The sequence below is a fragment of the Octopus bimaculoides genome, chromosome 10, assembly GCF_046866305.1.
Source record: "Octopus bimaculoides isolate indiv1 chromosome 10, ASM4686630v1, whole genome shotgun sequence".
NCBI classification, from domain to species: Eukaryota; Metazoa; Mollusca; class Cephalopoda; order Octopoda; family Octopodidae; genus Octopus; species Octopus bimaculoides.
In genome coordinates this window covers 73,113,582-73,136,142 of record NC_142937.1, presented here as the reverse complement: position 1 = coordinate 73,136,142, position 22,561 = coordinate 73,113,582, and the positions used below count along the sequence as shown (strand labels likewise).

Genomic DNA, 22,561 nt, shown 5'->3' with positions numbered 1-22,561 from the left:
AGTACTCATGGCTTGCACCTTATTGACAGTTTCCAAACACAACTTCAACAGTGACACACGTACACACACACCAATACACACTCGCACACACACACATAGATACACATACACACAAATGAAAGGCAATGAATGTGTGTGTGTTGTGTGTTGTTCACTGACAAAACTTCGTGCTGCATTACTTTTGTGAAGTTTTGTCAGTGAACAGGTTGTGGTTTCAAAGCGATGAAAATATTTTGACACAAATGAAGTTTTAATGTTGAAGTGAGACTAACGGTATTTGTGTGTTTTTGAATGGTTTACAAACATCTTCCACACTGCAATTGTTTTTGTTTCAGCACACAATCTCAGATCAAGTCACTTGCTATGCAAGTACATCTCCGTACTTTTTTTAAAATCACTGTGGATAAATGTCAGCAATGACCTTCTCAGGCTCTCCAATATTTTAATTTATAAACAGAAACAACCAGGTGCAGGGAGTGAGGTTGCAAAAAATTCATAATTTCTCAAATTTTCTTTTTTATAGCATATAAATGTGTTTATGGGGGAAAAATATTGAAAAACATCAATACATGTGAGAGTGATAAAGAAACGAAGAGGGTTGTCTTTGGATGTGCTAAAAACAACAGTCAAATCGTCATTAAATCACTTTTTCCTCTGAATTTTCTTTTTTTTTACAGAAAATGCTCTTCCCGTGATTTTGAAGTGCGAAACAAAATTGGCAAAAATAGGTCGAGAATGGAATGATGAGGGAGGGGGATGTAAAAAGAAGAGTTTTCAAGACTTTGTTCATACAAGGATGACCCCCCCCCCTCGCACCACCGCCACCACCACAAACCCCATTATTTCGAAGGCTGTGGTTTAATAAAAAAGGGGGAAAATACCCGAAAAAATTATCCCAACAAATTTTTCTATAATCGTAATCTATACCACTTGAAAGGGATTTGAATAAATTTTCATAAAAAGACACCCATCTTTCTGAAAGTCAGATCGTGTGAATTTCCTGAAACTCCTCTCTCCACTCCTCACTCCACCCCCTTGCAAAATTTCTTTCCCATAAATCCCTATATACTCTGAAGCCACAACATCTAAGTGGTATTTGTAGAAAATTTTGTTAAAAAGTATCCATTTTTCTGGATGTTGTGAGGCAACAAAGTTGAGGGCATATATATCTGTAGTAATGCTCTTTTATTTATACGATTTTTTTTCATTTCATGTCTGTTTCATTCATTGTTTGCACTGTTCTCTCTCTCTCACACAGACACTGCAAAGCTTACAGATGGGCTGCTGAATTGAAATCTCTATGCTGCTTTGAGGGGAAGGTAAAACTTGACAAACTGCTTCTCCCTCTGTTGTTGGACTACCATGATGTTTGTTTAAAAAAGAAAGATTATGACTGTGATAAAATAAAGAAAGCAATATTTACTAAGCAAGTGAGCACTATTATACAAAGAAATAATTAGACATAAAATATAAAAATTATTAGAAATGGGAATCAAATGTGAAAATATTATCAAGAAGCTAGCAGAAAACTGCTCAGAGGGTAGTCTTCTGATAGTAAATTGTAATGCCTCTCTGTCTATGTCTGTTTCTCTTTCTGACTCTCTCTCCCTCTCTATCTTTCACCCTTTCTATCTGTATGAGTATATTTCTTCATGCACATGCATGTGTGTGTGTGCACATGTGTGTGTGCATGCGCACACATGCGTGTGTGTGTGTGTGTGTGTGCCTCCAACACCAAAATGTACAATCGCTAAAACAAGCTGAAAGTCCAATCAGCATGTACCAAATCATCAGCACCCAGTTGTCTTATTCTAATTATCCAATCCATCCTTTCCTTTCTTTTAGATAGTAAGGTTTGATTTGAGGGAGATTTAGTTGCAATTTGCAGTAAGTTGAGCAACTACATACAGGCTCCTTATTGCTTTTATAGACACTTTTACAGCAGGCAGCCTCTGAAATGCAGAGTATGAGTGGGGCCTGTATAGTCAGCCTGGTAAACTAAAGCAAGTAGAGTTATGAACTTTGCTTTATGAGCACAAGGATAGCATGGTTTGAACTTATGACCATGAAATGAGCCATCAGTAAGCAATACCATAATCTCACAACATTGTAGCTTCTATTATCTTTCATGTTTTACTTATTTTAGTCATTAGACCGTAGCTGGGCCTCTAGCACCACCTTGAAGAATTTTACTTGAACAAATCGACCTCGTTACTTATTTTTAAGTCTCTAGCTGAAATGTTAAGTTATGGGGATGTAAATGAACCCATATTGGCCACCAAGCAGTGAAGCAAGAGTCAAGCACAAACACACATACACACACACCTATTTGATGGGCTTCTGCGCAGTTTTTCTATACCAAATTCACTCACAAAGCATTGTTTGGTCCAGGACTATAGTATAATGCACTTGGCCCATGGTGTCATACAGTGAGTAAAAAGTAAAGGTAAAGTTTCCTTCTTGAGTCGCATCAACTCATAAGGGTTGGTTTCCCAGTTTCCATGGCATATATTTTCCCCACCTGGACAGGACACCAGTCTGTCACATTTTTGCCAACTGAGTGGACTGAAGAAATATGAAATGAAGTGTTTTGCTCAAGAACACAACACACTGCCTGGTCCAGGAATCAAAACCACAATCTTACAATCATGAGACCAACAACCTAACCACTAAGCCATGTGCCTCCATGCACACAATGGGACTAATCCAGAAATTATTTGGTTAACAAAGTGCACTTTTTAACCACATAGCCATGCCTACACTTTTAATATATATATTTATATTTGTCAGATATTTACTTATATTTCTGATTGCATGAACATCTCTTTTAAATTCTCAAAATGTTTATTTGCTCTTCAACAATCTATTTAAAACTTACAGTAATTGGAGAAATAAAATGGTAATACTAACATGTATGATGTATTCTTTTATCTCTCCAAACATATTTTTACTATCATCCCAGATACAATAGAAACGCAATACTTTGCGGTCCATTTCTAAGAATTGTTTGAGCTTATCAAATTCTGATGGTGCAGTGTATGTCTTTTGCAGGTTTGCTTTCCTACGATTGTCAATGTATGGATCAATGGGCACTTCTTCCTTTGCATTAACTTCAATTCCTTCACTCTCCAAGAAGTTCTGAAACCATACGAGACAAAAAGAAATTATTTAGCGTAATCCTAGATATTCATACCTTGTGAGAACAATATAAGAGAAAAAGGATATGAATCAGGAAAGCAAACTTCAAAATAATATTTTGTATGATATTTAATAATCTGCATTTCAGAAAGACAAAATCTTTGGTAAATTAAGCAAAATGAAATAACTCTTGAGAAAAAATGAACAAATAATAATCATTCGAGAGAATTGTAGTAAATGAAAGAATGAAACAAACCCTTGTGAAGACATCACAGTCATAAATATGGAATGTACGACCAAAAAATGTCACATCAACACCAATGTTCAGATCTGTCCAGTGCCAAATGTCCTTTTGATCATTCTTAGGAATTTGTTGTCGTTTCAAAAATGGACCTACAGAGAAATAACATTGATTTTTAAAATTTACACAGATTGCATTTTCCAAAAGCTGTATAGTCAATTGTACATGCGCACACACGCACATATAGTTGTTTATATTAATTTTTAATATACATATTAGCATTTTGCTAAATCAGCCATAAATCTATATGGTAAATATATATACTGATAGTCCGATTTAGCCAAAATATAGAGCAATTGAGTAGTCACTGCTGATGAGCCTATGACTGATAGGCAAAACTAGTCTAGTCCAGTGATCAATGGAGTCGTTCTTGGGGTGGTTATCTCCTCTGTCAGTGTATATATATTGTGTGCTTTATACAGAATTAAGAGATTTTAACTCTTATTTCTTGCGATATAGGTGCTTCAGCATCCTCAGTTACAATTAGCAATGATTAAAGTTTTCCTTTATGGTTTTATATTGCACCTAACTGTTTATATCAATTTTTATATTATATTATATTAGATTATATATATATATATATATATTTTTTTTTTTTTCTTCAAACTTTGGACCTCACAGAAGCAATGACTAGTGACCAAAATCTTTGGCTATATGCTGTTCTCGAGAAGACCCAACAAGCCAAGTGTCATGTAACTGGTGTCATGTAACTGGCACCTGTACATCTCATTTTCATAAAAATATATTGAAATACTAAACAGTAAATTTATTCAATAAAATCGCCATTGGCTTCAACCACGACCTCTAGACGACTTCAAAATCTCCTGCAACTCTTCTGGATGGTCACCTTGTTTAAGTTGGTGAATGCTGCCATAATCCTTCCCTTCAGTTCATCTTTGATGTTACAAAGAGTTTTCTTGGTCTCTCACTCAACTGTACCCCACACATAATAATCAATGGGGTTCAAGTGTGGGGAGTTAGGTGGCCAGATGTTAGGGGTGATGTGACCACAGAAATTGTCCAACAGCCATGACTGGGTTCTCCTGCTTATGTGGCATGGTGCAGAGTCTTGTTGCCAGGGATAGGGTGTTCCAGCAGCCACTCACTTGACCCAGGGCAGCACTACCGTCTCCAGGCATTCAATGTAGGGTTCCATGTTGAGTCTGAGGCCATGTGGGAAGATGAATGGAGGCATAACATCACCATCACTAGTGATCACTCCAAACACCATGATGTTGACTGGATGTTTGATTTTTATCACTCCCGGTGCATGTCCTCAGATTGACACCCAACACTAAAATGTTCATATTGGAGCTTCCAGTGTGAATGCCAAACAGTACAGCATGTCGTTTCCAAATTTCTGACAGAGTGAATTGCATCATGGTCCTGTTTTTCCCAAAGACAGTGCCCAACTGACCCTACTGTACTGTGTAGTCAACAAAATCAAGAACAAACAATGTGCATGTGCAAAATTAAAAATATAAAATGGCGACAATTTACTCATCCCACCAGATAGATAGATAGATAGATAGATAGATACATACATACATACATACATACATGCATACATACACACTCACACACATGCACACACACACATGTACGCACGCATGCACACACACATGCACATACATACATACATACATACATACATACATACATACATACATACACATGCACACACACATACATGCCCCTGTACTTATTTTATCAATGCTGAAAAGGCAAAAGTCAGAGCTGATCATTAAGGGATATAATTTAAAACCACCAGACATTTCATCCTTTGCTTATTTCAGAGAGATAACATTAAGAAACATTTCATAGAGCTTTCCACTATCATTCTACAGATAATTCTATGTTTAGGTTGTAATAAAAAATTTGGCAAAGACATTACAAGTGATTTTCAACAATTGCCAACAATTCATGATTATTGTTTTACTTTTTAAAATGACAAAACAAGACAATTACCACATTGTCAAAAGCAAGCTATAATTAATGATATCAGACATCAGACAACATAACAATAAATATTTATCACATCATATGATGATAATATAAACATAAATATATAGACAGATCGATAGATAAGATAGATAGATAGAGAGAGATGGATAGATAGATAGATAGATAGAAACATATATCTGTGTGTGTCTATATATTTCATATAATGGTTTCAAAGTTTGGCACTAGGCCAGCAGGTTTGGGATAGAAGGTAAGTCAATTACATTGACCCCAGCACTCAACTCGTACTTATTTTATTGAGCTCAAAAAGATGAAAGACAAATTCAACCTCAGTAGAATTTGAACTCAGAACGTGAAGACAGTCAAAATACTGCAAAGCATTTCACCCAACATGCTAACGATTCTGCCAGTATGCCATCCTATATATACTTTATATAATATATATGTACGTGTACATATATGATGTGCTTGTTGACTGTGAAACTTTTCTATTTTGTATCCTCATGGTTCTAAGTTGCCCTTCATTGAAATTCTAGTTCTAGTCAAATTAGACCTATATAATAATGGTTCTTGGTTCCTTGGCTTACAGTGGTTTTGTTGTATACATATTATTGTGTACATATTTGTTGTATAAATATTACTGTTGATATTGCATGATTGTCCTTCTTGAGATTCTAATTCTGATAAGAGTATTACTTGTTCAAGTATTTCTAGTTTCTGAAGGTTTTGTTGCACACACACATATTTTGTTGCACACATGTATGCATGCATACACACACATACACACACATATTGCCTATTGAAAATGAACTTTCATCTCATGACTAGTCTCATACCACATTTGAAATAGTCACTCCCATTGAATTAACACAAACACTTGTAAAAAGCACCCATGCATCAAAAGCACCAGCAAAAGTCCCACGTGAAAAGCACCCATGCTGGTGCCATGTAAAATGTACCAAGCACACTCTGTAAAGTGGTTACCATTAGGAAGGGCATCCAACAGTAGAAACCATTGTGAAACAGACAAATAGAGCCTAGTGCACCTCTCTGGCTCGTCAGCTCCTGTCAAATCATCCAACCCATACCAGCATGGAAAACAGATGCTAAATGTTGACAGCGGCAACGATGATGACAACAACAACAATGACGATGAAGATGGTAATGATGATGAGTCATACGAAAACCATTCAGCCATGAATCATCTTCTATAAATAGAACCATCCTTAATTAGTTTCACACCAACTCACTCACAGACACCTTTAAAAATCTCATAACATGTGAAAACACAATGCAATAAAAGAAAATTAACAAAAGAACGACTTTAACTAGATTATTAAATCTGCAATGGATATGCAAATTAATATCACACCTCCATATCTAAAAATAATCAGTGAAAAAACACAAAAATAACAGCCAATCAGCAAGTGTAAAAACCAGATATTAAACAGACACAAGCATGGAATCATATCTACACCAATAAATACATCACCATCACCAAGTTGTAACAGTTCTCACCTGAAGATCTCAGTGACATGAAACACGTATCATGATGTGTGTGTGTGAGAGAGATTGTTAGTAATAATGAACAGGAGAAAAAAATAGCCTGGGCAAAGTTTAGAGAGCTCTTACCTCTGCTGGCGACAAAGGGACTCTCACTCAGAGTAAAAGGCAGACTGTATGAGGCATGTGTACGAACAGCCATGCTACATGGCAGTGAAACATGGGCTGTAACTGCTGAGGACATGCGTAAGCTCGCAAGGAATGAAGCCAGTATGCTCCGTTGGATGTGAATACCCGTCAGAGTGTAAGTATCTTGAGAGAAAAGCTGAACATTAGAAGCATCAGTTGTGGTGTGCAAGAGAGACGATTGCGCTGGTATGGACATGTGGTGAGAATGGATGAGGATAGCTGTGTGAAAAAGTGCCACACCCTAACAGTTGAGGGAACCCATGGAAGAGGTAGGCCCAGGAAGACCTGGGCTGAGGTGGTGAGGTAAGACCTTCGTACATTGGGCCTCACCGAGGCGATGACTACTGACCGAGACCTTTGGAAATGTGCTGTGCGTGAGAAGACCCGGCAAGCCAAGTGAGATCGTTGCCAGTGCCCCTGGACTGGCTCTTGTGTGGGTGGCACATAAGATGCACCATTTTGAGCGTGGCCGTTGCCAGTACCGCCTGACTGGCCTTCGTAGGATTTTCGAGCAAGATCGTTGCCAGTGCCCCTGGACTGGCTCTTGTGCGGGTGGCACATAAAAGACACCATTTCGAGCGTGGCCGTTGCCAGTATCGCCTGACTGGCCTTCGTGCGGATGACACGTAAAAGCACCTGCTACACTTTCTGAGTGGTTGGCGTTAGGAAGGGCATCCAGCTGTAGAAACTCTGCCAAATTTAGATTGGAGCCTGGTGTTGCCATCCGGTTTCACCAGTCCTCAGTCAAATCATCCAACCCATGCTAGCATGGAAAGCGGACGTTAAACGATGATGATGATGATGATGATATACCATAATATAATCAATCTACTTGGCTGTAACCAAAAGCTGTTCTCACATCTAACAGCCGAGTCCTCACATCTAAAACCTTTGTGAGACAGTAACCAAATCAGAACAAAGCAATAACATACATATATGCCTGTAGGAAGACAAACACATATATCAAACAAGCTAATACAAGTACTTACTTTAATAATGGGAAATTTAACATTATTGTGTGATTAAAGGTTCAGCTTTTGACTATTCTTTTAATCTTGTTTATAGTTGAAATGTTTCTAAGAGAGTGATATGCGTTAAACTTTATATCTTGAATTTTCTTTCGTGTAAACAAGAAGAGTAAGTTTCTTCCTTCTTATTTAGGATACTGCCCAGCAGATTTGATATATTAAAGTTTTCAGATGCTCATAAGCTGCAATTACTGTCAATCTATTGTATATCTTTCTCTTTGCAGCTATGCTCCATTTGATTACATGGTAATCTATTTCTTGGTTATTCAACTGCCAGATGTTCTTTGATAATGTAGAGGGATTTAGTTTTTGTTTTCTTCTGTATTTGAATGAATGGGTGTGCTGTCTGTATAGACACACAATTTCTCAAATTCAATTTGTTTGTAGCAAAGGGACAACTATGGACATGTTTTGGCCTATTAAATCTCATCAGCATAGTACAAACTAAATGAGTGTGCTAACCAATAGATAAATTTTATGTGTAGAAAAATAGTTATACATATTTTTGGCTGGTATAGTGTCTGTAAACTAAGACACAAGTTTTCTTTCTTACCTTAAAAAATTACTTCTTAATTTCTTAAAATTATTTTCCCCTTAACGTTTTGTTGTTATATTTTCTACTCCAACACAAGAAATTTCATTAGCTTAAAAATGTTTGTGTGTATAGCACTCAGTTAAGCAGCCTGTAACCTAATTATCTATATTTACACCTTTGGCCCATATGAACTATTTCCCATTGATCTTTCTGTGTTTAGCTATACAAATTATTCTGACTAAAAATTTACGTAACTTTTTGTATAAGTAAACATCTATCTATTTTGCTGGTTTGAGTAAATATACTTAAATAGACCAAAACATGTCCTTTGTTATTACTTGTCTGCAAAAAAATATCAGTCTATTCTTTCTCAACATCTAAATAAATATGAGAGAATAAACCATTAATTTCTTGAAATTATCTCCCTTTTCCACTGAAAATGACTAACAGTTGTAATTACCTATTTGTTTTCTCTAATTTAGAAGGAAATTTCAATTAAGAATCTTTACACATGACATTGATTATGTCACCCAATTCATGTATAATTCATTTCCTTTCAATTGCAATCAGTGAGTTATTTCTCTTACCCACTTATGTAAAAGTGTTTTCTTCAAATCATGCAAGATTTTTCATATTATTAGATTAATGTACAGTTGTATGAAGGCAATGGGATGCATGTGCTCTTCTTCCATCTTGTATGTATAACTATTATTCTTTTCTGCTCCTACAATTACCATATTATGAAGTTTTTATAAATACTTTGTCAGATGGGTGCTCATGGAGGAAAAGAAAGAGATGAGACTCTGGCGAAAGTAAAAGGATTAAGAGAAGGAAGAGAAAAAGAAATAAGAATTATACCTAATTCATCACAACTGCTTATTTTGTAGGTTGACGTGTGTGTGTATGTGTGTGTGTGTGTGTGTTCGTGTGTGTGTGTGTGTGTGTGCACGTGTGTGTGTATACAGACACACATTAATACAGACAGACAGACAGGTACACAAATATAGCTATATGTAGGTATATATTTATCTTGACTGTTATTTTTTTGTGAAGATGGAACATTCCAAGTGACTTCCCTCGGCCATTATGATACACTTCTATGCCTACATGTTTACATTATTTTTACATCAATATTGTGATTCTCTCATGAATAACTTGGCATGTATAGAGCAGGTTATGCTTCATTGATGGGGTTTGATAAGACTGGAACTTGTCTGGACGTGTCACCTGTATTTACCATGATAGTAGTCATTGGATAGTTGTCACAAAGATAACAGTAACATATTTTGTAAGGTTGCACGAAAGTTTTCAGGGCATATCAAGCAAGGCACTTAACCAAGAACTATTTTACCAACCTTGTGCTATTCCACTGTTATCAACAGGTGGTTCATTCACACTTATAGTATCGTCAACAATGAAGTAGTAGATCTTGCAAGGTCGTACACGATAGAATTCCTGTGGGGATTCATTCACAGTTTCTTTAAAAAAGCAATAAAATCTAAGAACCTGAAATCAAAAAAAAAAACTGTTTATAATATATCCTCAACAGAAAATACAGAATACATAGAAAGAGAACATCAAAAAATTCATTTGAAACAGAGAATAATATATATATATATGTGTGTGTGTGTATACACATATATTTAAGTATATAATTATAATTATATATTTATAATTATATACTAAAATATTAATTTTACCAATATGGTCGTTTTTACACACTGGCTACTGATATAATCATTTTAATGATTATATGCTCAATTTATGCACGAACACATACATATATATTTATACACATATATGTATATACATACACAGACACATACACACACATATGTATGTATATATATATATATATATATATATATATATATATATATATATATACACTACCTAAATTAACTTACTTTGTTATTTAAGGTGACATGTGCAGGAATAAAAGGATCAGGAGCTGCTGGTTTTGGTTCACCATAGGTCTGTAGGGTGTGGAAATTGGCCAATTCCTGAAGTTCTTGTTCATTCAACTGGTTCTTATCGAGAATTTCTCCACCAATTCCTCTTTGAACTAATTTCTCTACGCGATAACCGTTATGGTAATTCAAGGTATGACTGCGATGGAAATTAGTTTTCTGAAAAAGATTAAAATTAGTATTAGAAATATTGCCATTTCTAAATCTCTCAGAGAGACTTATACAGTAGCAGCACGATAAAGTCATGGTTTGGTGCCAACTTAATGTGGCAGTCCCAGGAAAGGGAAGAATGCTACTGCTATTTAACTTTAAATTTTAAGAGTACAATTTTTTATTAAATTCCAGTACATGACTGGTACTTCAGTTATATATTTAAGAGATGAGGAACTATGTGCATTATTTACATTATTTACATTCAACAGATATTTGTCCTCATCTTGTTTGTTGTTAACACGTTTTGGCTGATATACCCTCCAGCCTTCTTCAAGTGTCTTGGGATAATTTCGAACCTGGGTTCTCATTCCTAAGGTATTTTTCAATGTTATTATTATTATTATTATTATTATTATTATTATGATTATTATTATTATTATCATTATCATTATGTTGTCTTCTTTTCTTCTTTCTTCAAATTTTCTTCCATTTCTCGCTGAGTGTTTTCCGTACACCTAGGACAGAGTTCATTGTATGCATTCCCAGTTTACACACGCAAATTCACAGGTAAAATATGTATGTAAAAAAATTAATAAATTCATGAATGGATGTTGTTTTCATAGCAATAATGCTCTTCTCAGTACATGAATCGTTCCAGTTAACACGATTTTTTGTACTTCCTTTAGGGATGGTAGGCCTGGTATTATTATTATTATTATTATTATCATTATTATTGTCATTATTGTTCAGGTCACTGCTTGGAATCGAACTCGGAATCTTGGGGCTTGTAGCCCGTGCTCTTAACCACTATGCCATATGCCCATGGGCATATTGGAAGGATTGAGCTTTCCAATAAGAACTGATTTGAAATATCACAATCTGTCCAACACATGCCAGTATGGTAAGCAGATGTAATGATGATGATGATGATGATGATGACTATCGTCTCTTTCCTTTTTAATGATAATAATAATAACTGCTTCTAAAATAAACACAAAACCAGTTAAATAAACTGACCCAAGTACTTGTCTGACTCTTTAATTTATCAGCCCAAGAAGGATAAAAGACAAAGATGACCTCTATGGAATTTGAACTCAGTATGCAGAGAGCCATAACTAAACATAATAAAGAATTTTTGTTCAATGCTCTGACAATTCTGCCAGTCTACCCTAATAATGATAATAATTCTTTCTGCTATAGAAGCACAAGGCCTGAAACTTGGGTGAAATGGGGATAGTCGATTATATCGAGCCTAATGCTCCACTGGTACTTATTTCATCAACCCCAAAAGGATGAAAGGCAAAGTCAGCCTTGAATAATAATAGTAACAGCAATAAGAACAATTATAATAATCATAATAATGGTTCCGAGGCCAACAGTCTCAGGGGACAGGTAAGTTAATTACATATACCCCATCATTCAACTCGTACTTATATTATGGACCCCCAAATGGATGAAAGGTAAAGTCAACTTTGAATAATGATAACAACAACAACAACAACAACAACAACAACAACAATAATAATAATAATAATAATAATAATAATAATAATAATAATAATGATAATAATAATAACAATCATAGATGCCCTGGTGCATTACCAGGCCGTGACTCTCATGGCTTTTCTTCTTAACTGAATTGGAAGTATTATCATGTACTTGTTTTGTCTTGGTATAAAAGATAGGCTACAGCAAATATTCTGCTCAATACCACTGATTTACTTGTCAGTTGTTTGACCATGACCAGTTGAGCTTGTCCCTTAGTGGCTGATGATATGTGCATCTCTGATCATGAGCAGAAGTAGTTGGGGAACATCATAGCCATGTGTTGCAAAGAATTCTTTGGGGTTTGAATAATTCACTTCTGGAAATATGGCTGTTTCATTCATCATCCTTAAACAAACCTTATACAGGGACTTTTGGAGTGGGATGGGCTACTCGACCTGAAGAAAATTCTAACTGGTCCCCCACCTGCAAGGTCATGCACTGTTTATCTTGATATGAGATCATCATGTCATGCACACATGGTTGTGTTGCATGTGCCTGGTGTCCCCTTATCAGATGAGTAGTCATGACGGATATACTGGGCTTTGTATATTAGTACTCCAGTGCCACTTAGATGGCATGTGCTGCTCTCTCACTCAATAATAATAATAATGATGATGATGATGATGATGATGATGATGATGATGACGATGATGATGATGATGATGTGTTTCTAATGTAGACATAAGGTCAGAAATTTGGTAAATGGGAACAGTTGATAATATATTGAAATTTGTATCTTATACTTTATTGTATCAATCCCAGAAGGATGAAGAATGAAATTGATCTTGGCATGGTTTGAACTCAGAGTGTAGAGGACTGAAACAAATTCCACCAGGCATTTTAGCTGATTCTATAACAACATCTAAGTTACTGCCTTAATAACAACAATGGAAGCAATAATAATAAAGACATAAAATTGATATGGGGGTAGATGCAGATTATTGATCCTTTATTGGCTGTTATCATCTTCAGCTATCAAATGACACTTCTTCACCCTGTCCACACAATCACCTTATATTCCAGGAACACGGCAACCGAAACTACTTTCCAACAATCCCCTTTGCCCACTATTATCCCCTCCCAAGCCAGCTCACTCATTAACTCCTTTCCACACCTCACCTTCATCCACACTCCCTATATCTCATTATATCTCTCATACCCATTCAACAAATCATGTTTATCTCACTTAGCTAAGATAAGTTATCTGCCCTTTGCTCTCCATGTTTCACTATGCGATTGTCAGAGTAAACCAAAATGATTTATGATTCCTTTATCTTCTATTATAATGATTCTATTCACATCTAGGAAGCTTTACAGAAATATAAATCATCCTCAATGCTTGTCTGTAAAGGTCTGTAACTAAATGCTGCAAGGAATTTAGTCTAACATGACACACTAGAGTTTCCCTTCTCCATCTTTTGACTCACCAAAGCATCTTAGCACAAAACCACTAATTTCTGTAGTAATAATCTGCAGTTAATTAAATAACTATTAGTGGGACTTACTACATATTTGATATTAGTGGTACCCTATAACAGGTTCTTAATCAGCTTTTAAAAGAATGAAAGTTCACATTCTTGTTGTTGATGTTGCTGCTTTTGTTGTTTTTGTTGTTGTATATCTCAGCCTGATCATGAGAAGCTCTCATCAAAGTGATTCCACCAATGACTCTGTGTGTGTGTGTGTGTGTGTGTGCGTGTGTGTGCGTGCATGTGTGCATGTGTGCATGTGCATGTGTGTGTATTTGTGTATGTGTGTGTTTGTGTGTATGTGTGTGTTTGTGTGTGTGTGTGCATGCATGTGTGCATGTGTGCATGTGTGTATATTTGTGTATGTGTGTGTTTGTGTGTGTTTGTGTGTTTGTGTGTGCATGTGTTTGAGTATGTGTATGTTTGTGTGTATATGTGTGTGCGTTTGTGTGTGTATGTGTGTGTGTATTTGTGTGTGTCCGTGTGTGTTTGTGTTAGTGTGTGTGCACGTGCGCACATGTGTGTGTGTGTGTATCTAACCAGCTAAGAGGTTAAGAAGCTCACTTCATGAATATGTGTTTTTGGTTCAATCCTACTGCATGGTGCCATGATTGTGGTGGTGGCAGCACTGGTGGTGGTGATGATGATCATGACGATGATTTCGTTTACTTGCCATAAGGGAAATGGATGAGAGTACATTACATGACTAGATTACAAAAGATGCTGGTATTAACAAAGAAATAGAATGTGAACTGAAAAAGGAAAATAAACAAGGTATAAGCAATAAATAAACTATCTTTAAAATATTTCTCAGAGTTGGACCATCACCCTACTACTCGAAAGAGACCTGTTGTTATTTTCTTGTTATTTGCATTTGTAATTGTGTAACATGTTCTCCGTTTTTGTCTCCTCTTTGTTGTCCTACACATTCGCTTGCATTCTCCCAAAAGCTTTAATGCTCTTAGCTTAGATTTTTGGGGTCAGCCAGATTTGAACAGTCTTAATTGTAACTGCCCAAAACTGTAAGGATAATTTGGTGACTTGATTGATGAGAGGAACTTGCGAATGACCTGTACTGGTTTTTTCCTGTCCAGCTTCACATCGTCTATCTGTCCAGATGTTTTATTGTCATCTGTTGCATTTTTGTTCCATTTTTTAGATTTATACATATCTTAGACTATATTTATTACCAATATTATAACAATATTATAACAATACTAATTTTTTTCTGCTATAGGTACAAGGCCTGAAATTTTAGGGGAGGAGGACAGTCACTTACTTAAACCCCAGTGTTTAACTGATTTTTATTTTATTGACCCCCTAAAAGAGTGAAAAGCAAAAGTTGACCTTGGTGGAATTTGAACTCAGAATGCTGCTAAGTATTTTGTCTGGCAAGCTAACACTTCTACCAGCTCACTGCCGTAATAAATAGTTTCTAGTTTAGATACAAGCTTTCAAATTCAAGAGATGAAATAGTCAGTTATTTTGACCTCGGTACTTTACTGGTATTTTATTTTACCAACCACTTAATGATAAAAGGCAAAGTTAACATTAACTGGATTTGAAACCCAGAATCTAAAGATCAGAATCAAATATCACACAGCATTTTCTCCAACATTCTAACAATTCTTTCCCAAACTTAGTTTGTTGTTTGGAACTTCTCAGTTTCATTAAAGTCAGCAATAACCATATCTATTAAGATATACAGACAATAATAACAACATCTATAGGAATAGACAGAGAGAAAGAGACCAAGAGAAAGAGTGATAATCATATCAAATGGAATATACAGAGTAAGCAATAACACTGTCTATTGGAGTGAAGTGAATGTACAGAACGCATCTTCACTTTTCTCTGTATCATGGCAATCGCTATTCTATAGTTTAGGGATAAACATATCAGTATAAAAAAAAATACTAAATGTTCTGGCTTGTCTAGCATTATATTTTTGTTTATTTTGTCTAATTCATTCATTATACATATATATATATATATATACATACATACACACACACACACACACACACACATATATATATATGTATGTATGTATATATATGTGTGTATGCATACATATGTGTGTATACATATATATTTATATTTATATGTATGCATGTATATATATATATATATATATATATATATATATATATATATATTCATATATCTATATATATATATATTTATATATCTATATATATGTGCATATATAAGTATACATGTGTGTGTGTGTTTGTGTGTGTATAAGCATATAAATATATCATATTCAGGAAAAAAAATGGCAGTTATAGTTCAGGTAATTTTTTTCATTTTTCTTTTTCTTTACATTTTCTATTTTATTCTTTACAAATAAATATTTCTTCAATGTCTGATATTTTAAGAATATATTTGCCAGGCTCCCAACAGGGAAATACTGACATATTCATCCATTTTATTGTCTTCATATCGATTCATCTGCCTATTATATTTTTAGTACATAAAATTCTATAATTTAGTTCTAGTCAAGATAAAATGCAGACTAATATCTTTATTTTAACATGACATACTTTACTAAAATTGGTCCTCATTTTGAATTTTTGCAGTTTATATAATGGCTAGCAAATACATACATAAATACATGTATACATGTGTATATATCTATATACACACATATATACACACACACATATATTTATTTACAGACATATATGCATATATATATATATATATATATATATATATATATATATATATATATAAAGAGAGAGAGAGAGAGAGAGATAGCTTTCAATAATATCAGAATATTTTTATAACCCAGTCATTGAAATAAGCACTTTTATTCTGAAAAAAAGAAAGCAAAGAATGGAAATTATGTCCTTTAGGTAGCAAATCAATTTTTCACATGAACCAGAGAATGTAAAGACCAGACTAAGTATGTGTTTGGGATTAGTTCAAAGAAACCATTGTGACTGTAATCTTATCATAAATTGAGATCTTCGAATACAACAAAATTGTTTCCTATCTCACACATGCAAACACATACTTTTAAAGTTATAAGCCTCTACAGCCAGAGATATACATATCTATTTACCATTTCAGAATGATAGTTGGAGCTGATAACTCAACTTTTAGATTTGTTAACATGATATACAATAAACTCATTTCTCCACTTGGTTCTGTTCCAAAAATATTATCCAGTCAACTGATTTTAGTCTGTTTGTTCAATAAGAATCTGTCTGCCCTTGCTTCAATTAGATGGTTGCATGGAATATTTGAGACATACAAAAAAAGAAAGAGAGAGAGAGAGAGAGAGAGAACTGAGGACAGGACAAGAAGAAGGGTAGGGAGAGTGAATAAGAGAGAGTGAGTGATATGAGGCGAGAGTTTAGCCAAGACAAATATATATCTCTATCAATAGAATATCTCCCTAAAAATCTATAGCAAATTCAGAAGCTATGTAACTGAATAATAAATGTTGACATTTTAAGTGCTGCACCACATATTCACACCCTGATGTTGACCCGACACCAAGAGCTGAACTCAACTTCATGAGAATTCATCTATTTGATTAAATTTACTGAAACAAGTGGTGTCTGTTCAACTTAGCAAGGAAATTTCTATGTAGTTGTTAGATCTGACTACTTATCTTTTAAACCAGTGGCTCTCAACTGGGATCCACATAAGATTTTGATGTTACAATTTGTATGTGCAATAAACTGGTTATACTTCTAGAATACACAAAATAATTTAACAATTTTTTACACATTTCCTTAATAATATTTAATTATTAAACTATAATGGGATATTTCTAAACATCAAATGTTTATTTGGGTCTGGTAGAGTAAAATAGGAATTAAAGGTGTCCCTAAGCAAGAAATGGTTGAGAAACACTGTTTTAAACTATCTTTTAAAATGGATATTATATATTTTAGGTCTTAAAAGGGTAAAGGGTAAAGACCCCCTTTAGTCATGAATGACTAGAAAGTTACCCTCAGAGGTACAGGTCCAGGCAAGGTTGTTTATGGAAGAGCAGTAGTTGCCCATGCATACCAGCCTCCCCTCTCCGTGGAACCAATGTTACCCAAGGGAAAGGCAAAGGCCAATACAGCTTGGCACCAGTGACGTTGCAACTCATTTCTACAGCTGAGTGAACTGGAGCAATGTGAAAATACAGCACACAGTCCGGTCCAGGAAATGAACTCACTACCTCATGATTGTGAACCCAGTGCTCTAAAGTTAACATATCTTACAAAAAGGTTAAACAGCTATGGGTTAAAAACTGCTATAATTTGTTCTGGGAGCTCTATGGGAGCACTTGGTCTAGCAAAATTGATGTCCATTCTATAGATTTACTGAAGCAGAACTGATTGCCATGTTATATGTTTGTTCAAGCAGAACCAACCAACCCAAGTGGAACAGACTGCCATACTGTAAACCTGCTTAACAAGAAATGATGGAAGACATTCAAGATACCTATAATATAAATGTTTGCATAAAGTATAATGTTATATTAGGTAAGGAAGGGTCTCTGTTTATAATATAGACATATTTTAATTCCTCACTAGAGTGGGGGACATGTTTAGCATTTTTGGCATAAGTTAGGCCTATTCATGACTTCTGTAATGGTCTCCCACATTTGTGAGATTGATATGATTGAAACTCCAAGAGTAATTTGAATAAATGAATGATTGAAATGAATTCATATCTGGAATGGAGAATTACATAAAAAAAAAGCATCCACTACACTCTCGGAGTGGTTGGCATTAGGAAGTGCATCCAGCTATAGAAACATTGCCAGATCAGATTGGAACCCAGTGCGACCTCCTGGCTTGCCAGTCTCCAGTCGAACCGTCCAACCCCTGCCAGCATGGAAAACAGACCATGTATGATATATATATATATATATATATATATATATATATATACACACACACACACACACACACACACACACATACATAATATATCATCATCAACATCATTTAACACCCATCTTCCATATGTACTTGTATTCATATATGAGTGTAAATATACACATACACAAGTACACACATGCATACACACACACATTCACACATACACACACATATACACACACCTAATTGCAAAGAATAGTTAATTAGTAATTCGGTAATAAAAAATTCTTAGAAGAAGAAACCAGCGAACACAAACATGCTATTCTTTGTTTTTTAGTTTTTATTACTTATCTTTCCTATATTATTAATTTGGCCGGGTATGGAATAACAACTTTTAAGACATATTGGTTCTTTGAAATAATACAAAAATATACAACAACATCTAATTAAACAACAACTTTTAACATGCATCTCCAAGACCAACATGATACAACATTTTCTGCAGTGTGTTGAAATCTAATAACACCTCCTGGGTATTCTGACAGAATTTCTATGGAAATAACACCAGAGGTTTTTTTTTTTTTTTTCCTTTCAATCTTATTTACACTCTGCTGCAGCAAGCTCTAGTCACGGTTTTTGTATTTGGACTTTTTTTTCCAGTTATTGCCATTAATGTTATTTTTAGCTGTTTATGTCAATGAGTAAGTGTGTATTGACTCCAGCAATCTTTCTTATATAGTTAGTGGTGGCTGTTGTTGTTAATGATAATGATAATTATTTGTTCTGGAATTGATGTCAATTGTGGAGACCTATGACAAAAGCCATTCCATCTCAAATCGTCCAAATGATTTGAGATGGAATGTCATTGTAAGACTCTGGTGTCTTACAAAGAGGAAGAGCACAGTGGACGATGCAGTCCAAAAAGAAGCAATATCTCTAAATACAAGAGATGTTCGTTGTAGGAATGCTTTTGAACATAGGCTTGTTCTATCAGAACTGACTTGGAGTTAAGCAGCAGCAGCAACAGCAGTAACAGCAGTAGAACCAACAGCAGCAACAGCAACAGCTACAACAGCAACAGCTACAACAGCAACAATGACAACAACAACAACAACAATATCCCATAGGCTCATAGGCATTGTTCTTTACTCTCTTTTACCATTACTCCTATTATCACAACCATGGCTCTTCTGAACTAACTATCTGCATACTTCACCCACTTCCAGGCTTGTTCATCAACACATATGTCTCCTTCCTTCTCCCATCATTTCTATACTGGAATCAAGAAGAAAAGAGGTTACACAAAATCCCTGGTTTTGGCCACTGAAAGTTTTGAAAAGCTTGGTATTAAATAATAATGCCTGGAAAATAAGGAATTGATGGATTCCACTACTCAAAATATGTCTAGTATTCTATAACTAGTTTCAGTAATTTGACTTCAATTATGATGGGTCACAATTTTCAAAAGGTTTCAGTAGATTATTTCACTCCCAGTGCTTTGACTTATAACTGTTTTCTTGACATCTTAAAGATGAGGAGGTATGCGGCTTAGTGGTTAACATGTTAGATTCATGATCATAAGATTGTGGTTTCGATTTCTGGACCAGGTTATGCAATGTCTTTTTGAGCAAAACACTTCATTTCGCATTGTTCTGGCAAAAGTGAGTAATATGGAAGTTGTGGCAGGCTTGGCAAGCCAGTGATGGGTGTTGGACCTGCCTAAATAAACAAACAGGAGGGAACTTTTAGACTGATGGGCCATAGGTCTAACCCTAGTATAAGGTATTACTTTTTTTTCTCGTCCTGAAGATAAAATTGTAAAGTAAGTCTTGATGTGAAGGGACATGTGAAGGGATGAATAAATTCAGGATAATATCACAGGAACATCACAAAGGAAGCAATTGAAATACAAAGTCTGTTAAATTAATTTGATACTGGCAGGAGAGAAAAGAATGGCAAGTGTTCTTACATGTCAAATAGTGAAGCACCTTCAAAGAAAATTAGAGAACAACAAAAATGTACTCAGGGAACAAAAAAGGGCCAAGTGTCATATGAGATAAAACCAAATGCATAATTATTAAATAAAATAATGTGGTGTATGATTGGTTTCAAATTTTGGCACAAGGCCAGCAATTTGGGGGAGAGTGTAAGTCAATTACATCAACTCTAGTGCTAAAGTGGTACTTGTTTTCTCAACCCCAAAGGGATGAAAAGCAAAGTCGACCTCAAAAGAATTTGAACACAGAATGTAAAGACAGACAAAATGCTGTCAAGCATTTTTCCCAGCACAATAATGATACTTATTTCTTTATTGCCCACAAGAGGCTAAACATAGAGGGAACAAACAAGGACAAAGGGAGTAAGTCGATTACATCGACCCCAGTGCATAACTGGTACTTAATTTATCGACCCCGAAAGGATGAAAGGCAAAGTCGACCTCAGCAGAATTTGAACTCAGAATGGAACGGTAGACGAAATACCGCTAAGCATTTTGCCTGGCATGCTAACGATTCTACCAGCTCATCGCCTTCTGATTCTGCCAACTGTTCACCCTAATGCAGTGTGTTGCTGTTGCTGCCGCTTAACTCCAAGTCAGTTCTGACTGAACTGACCAAATTTGTGTAGAAATATGTTCTGAAATAGAAAGGCAGTGAGCTGGCCAAGACGTTAGCACGCCAGGAGAAATGCTTAGTGATATTTTGTGTATCTTTACGTTCTGAGTTCAAATTCTGCCAAGGTCGACTTTGCCTTTCATCCCTTTGGGCTCAATAAATTAAATACCAGTTGTGTACTGGAGGTCGATCTAATCAACTGGCCCCCTTCCCAAAAATTTCAGGCCTTGTGCCTAGAGTAGAAAAGAATATGTTCTGAAATAGACTTATAGTTTAAAATCTAGTAGACCAGAAGGACAGTTAGCTGTTTTGGGGACGTAAACTTAACCTATTGTCTGGTTTAATGCCAGCATTTACACCCTTTGATATTTGAAGTGAAGTCCACAGTCTTGCAAGCAAGTATTCAACAGCTATAGTCAGAAGATAACTTTCTCCCTTCCTACCGCTACTGTCAATGCTTCTAGGAAAAAAAAAATCATAAGCACTTTTCCACCTCCTCTGACTAAGTCATATAAATAAAAAAAAATAATTTACTATATAGTATTTATTAAAAGTTTTATGAGATTTCCAGACTCACTTCTTTGTAAGACCACATATCAAAGTGTTTTTTTTTCTTTTTACTCTTCTTCATATAAGAAATTGAAACTTTTGTTCAGTCAAGCAGAAATATATTTCAACAAAGTCTTATGTCTCACAATAGAAATCACATCACAGTAAAATATCCGAAAATCATAATATATTAAAGATAATCATAAATCTCAGTCAAACCACACACACATATATGTATTTTTTATTTCCGTATGCAGGCAAAAATAGTGACATTTTTATTATTTAATATTCTCTCCACTGTCGAGTCAGCAATGTTGTCAACATTTCATAGACCTATTTGTTTATACTACATACATATTACCAACATTGTCTACTTTTATAGAAAAACAATGTTTAAGAAATCAGCATCTTACATAAAGCATTGTTGACCTGAGTGGACCCATGTAGGTAGTAGAGTTCACTGAATATAGATAGAAATTTATTATTTCTGGATCAACAAACTCAATAAATAGTTTAGACAAACAATATTCTGAATAAATCATATCAACATTGACTTAAGAAATGCACTTGCTAGAATGTAAACTTATCATGAATATTTTGATTTACTCAACTGATTTATCTGTATTTGTGAATGAGATGAAAGAAGAATGGACATGTATTGAAGCTCTGCATCATATGGAATCTTTTCAATCTTGAGTTCAAACAGTTTCTCAGATTACTGATGAACAAAATTGTCTAAATATATCCAAAATAGTGCTTTTCAAATGAC

At 35.0% G+C, this 22,561-nt stretch overlaps 1 protein-coding gene across 1 annotated transcript in view; it reads right to left on the bottom strand.

Annotated features, from left to right (window-relative positions):
* LOC106871867 (EF-hand domain-containing protein 1) overlaps nt 1-22,561 on the bottom strand; it is a 115,159-nt gene that overhangs the window by 64,817 nt on the left and 27,781 nt on the right. The window contains exons 2-5 of the mRNA XM_089358804.1: nt 10,564-10,785; nt 10,012-10,162; nt 3,395-3,531; nt 2,911-3,138 (exon numbers count right to left, since the gene is read on the bottom strand). Coding sequence (XP_089214930.1) covers nt 2,911-3,138; nt 3,395-3,531; nt 10,012-10,162; nt 10,564-10,785 — 738 coding nt within the window. The remainder of the gene's footprint in view (nt 1-2,910; nt 3,139-3,394; nt 3,532-10,011; nt 10,163-10,563; nt 10,786-22,561) is intronic.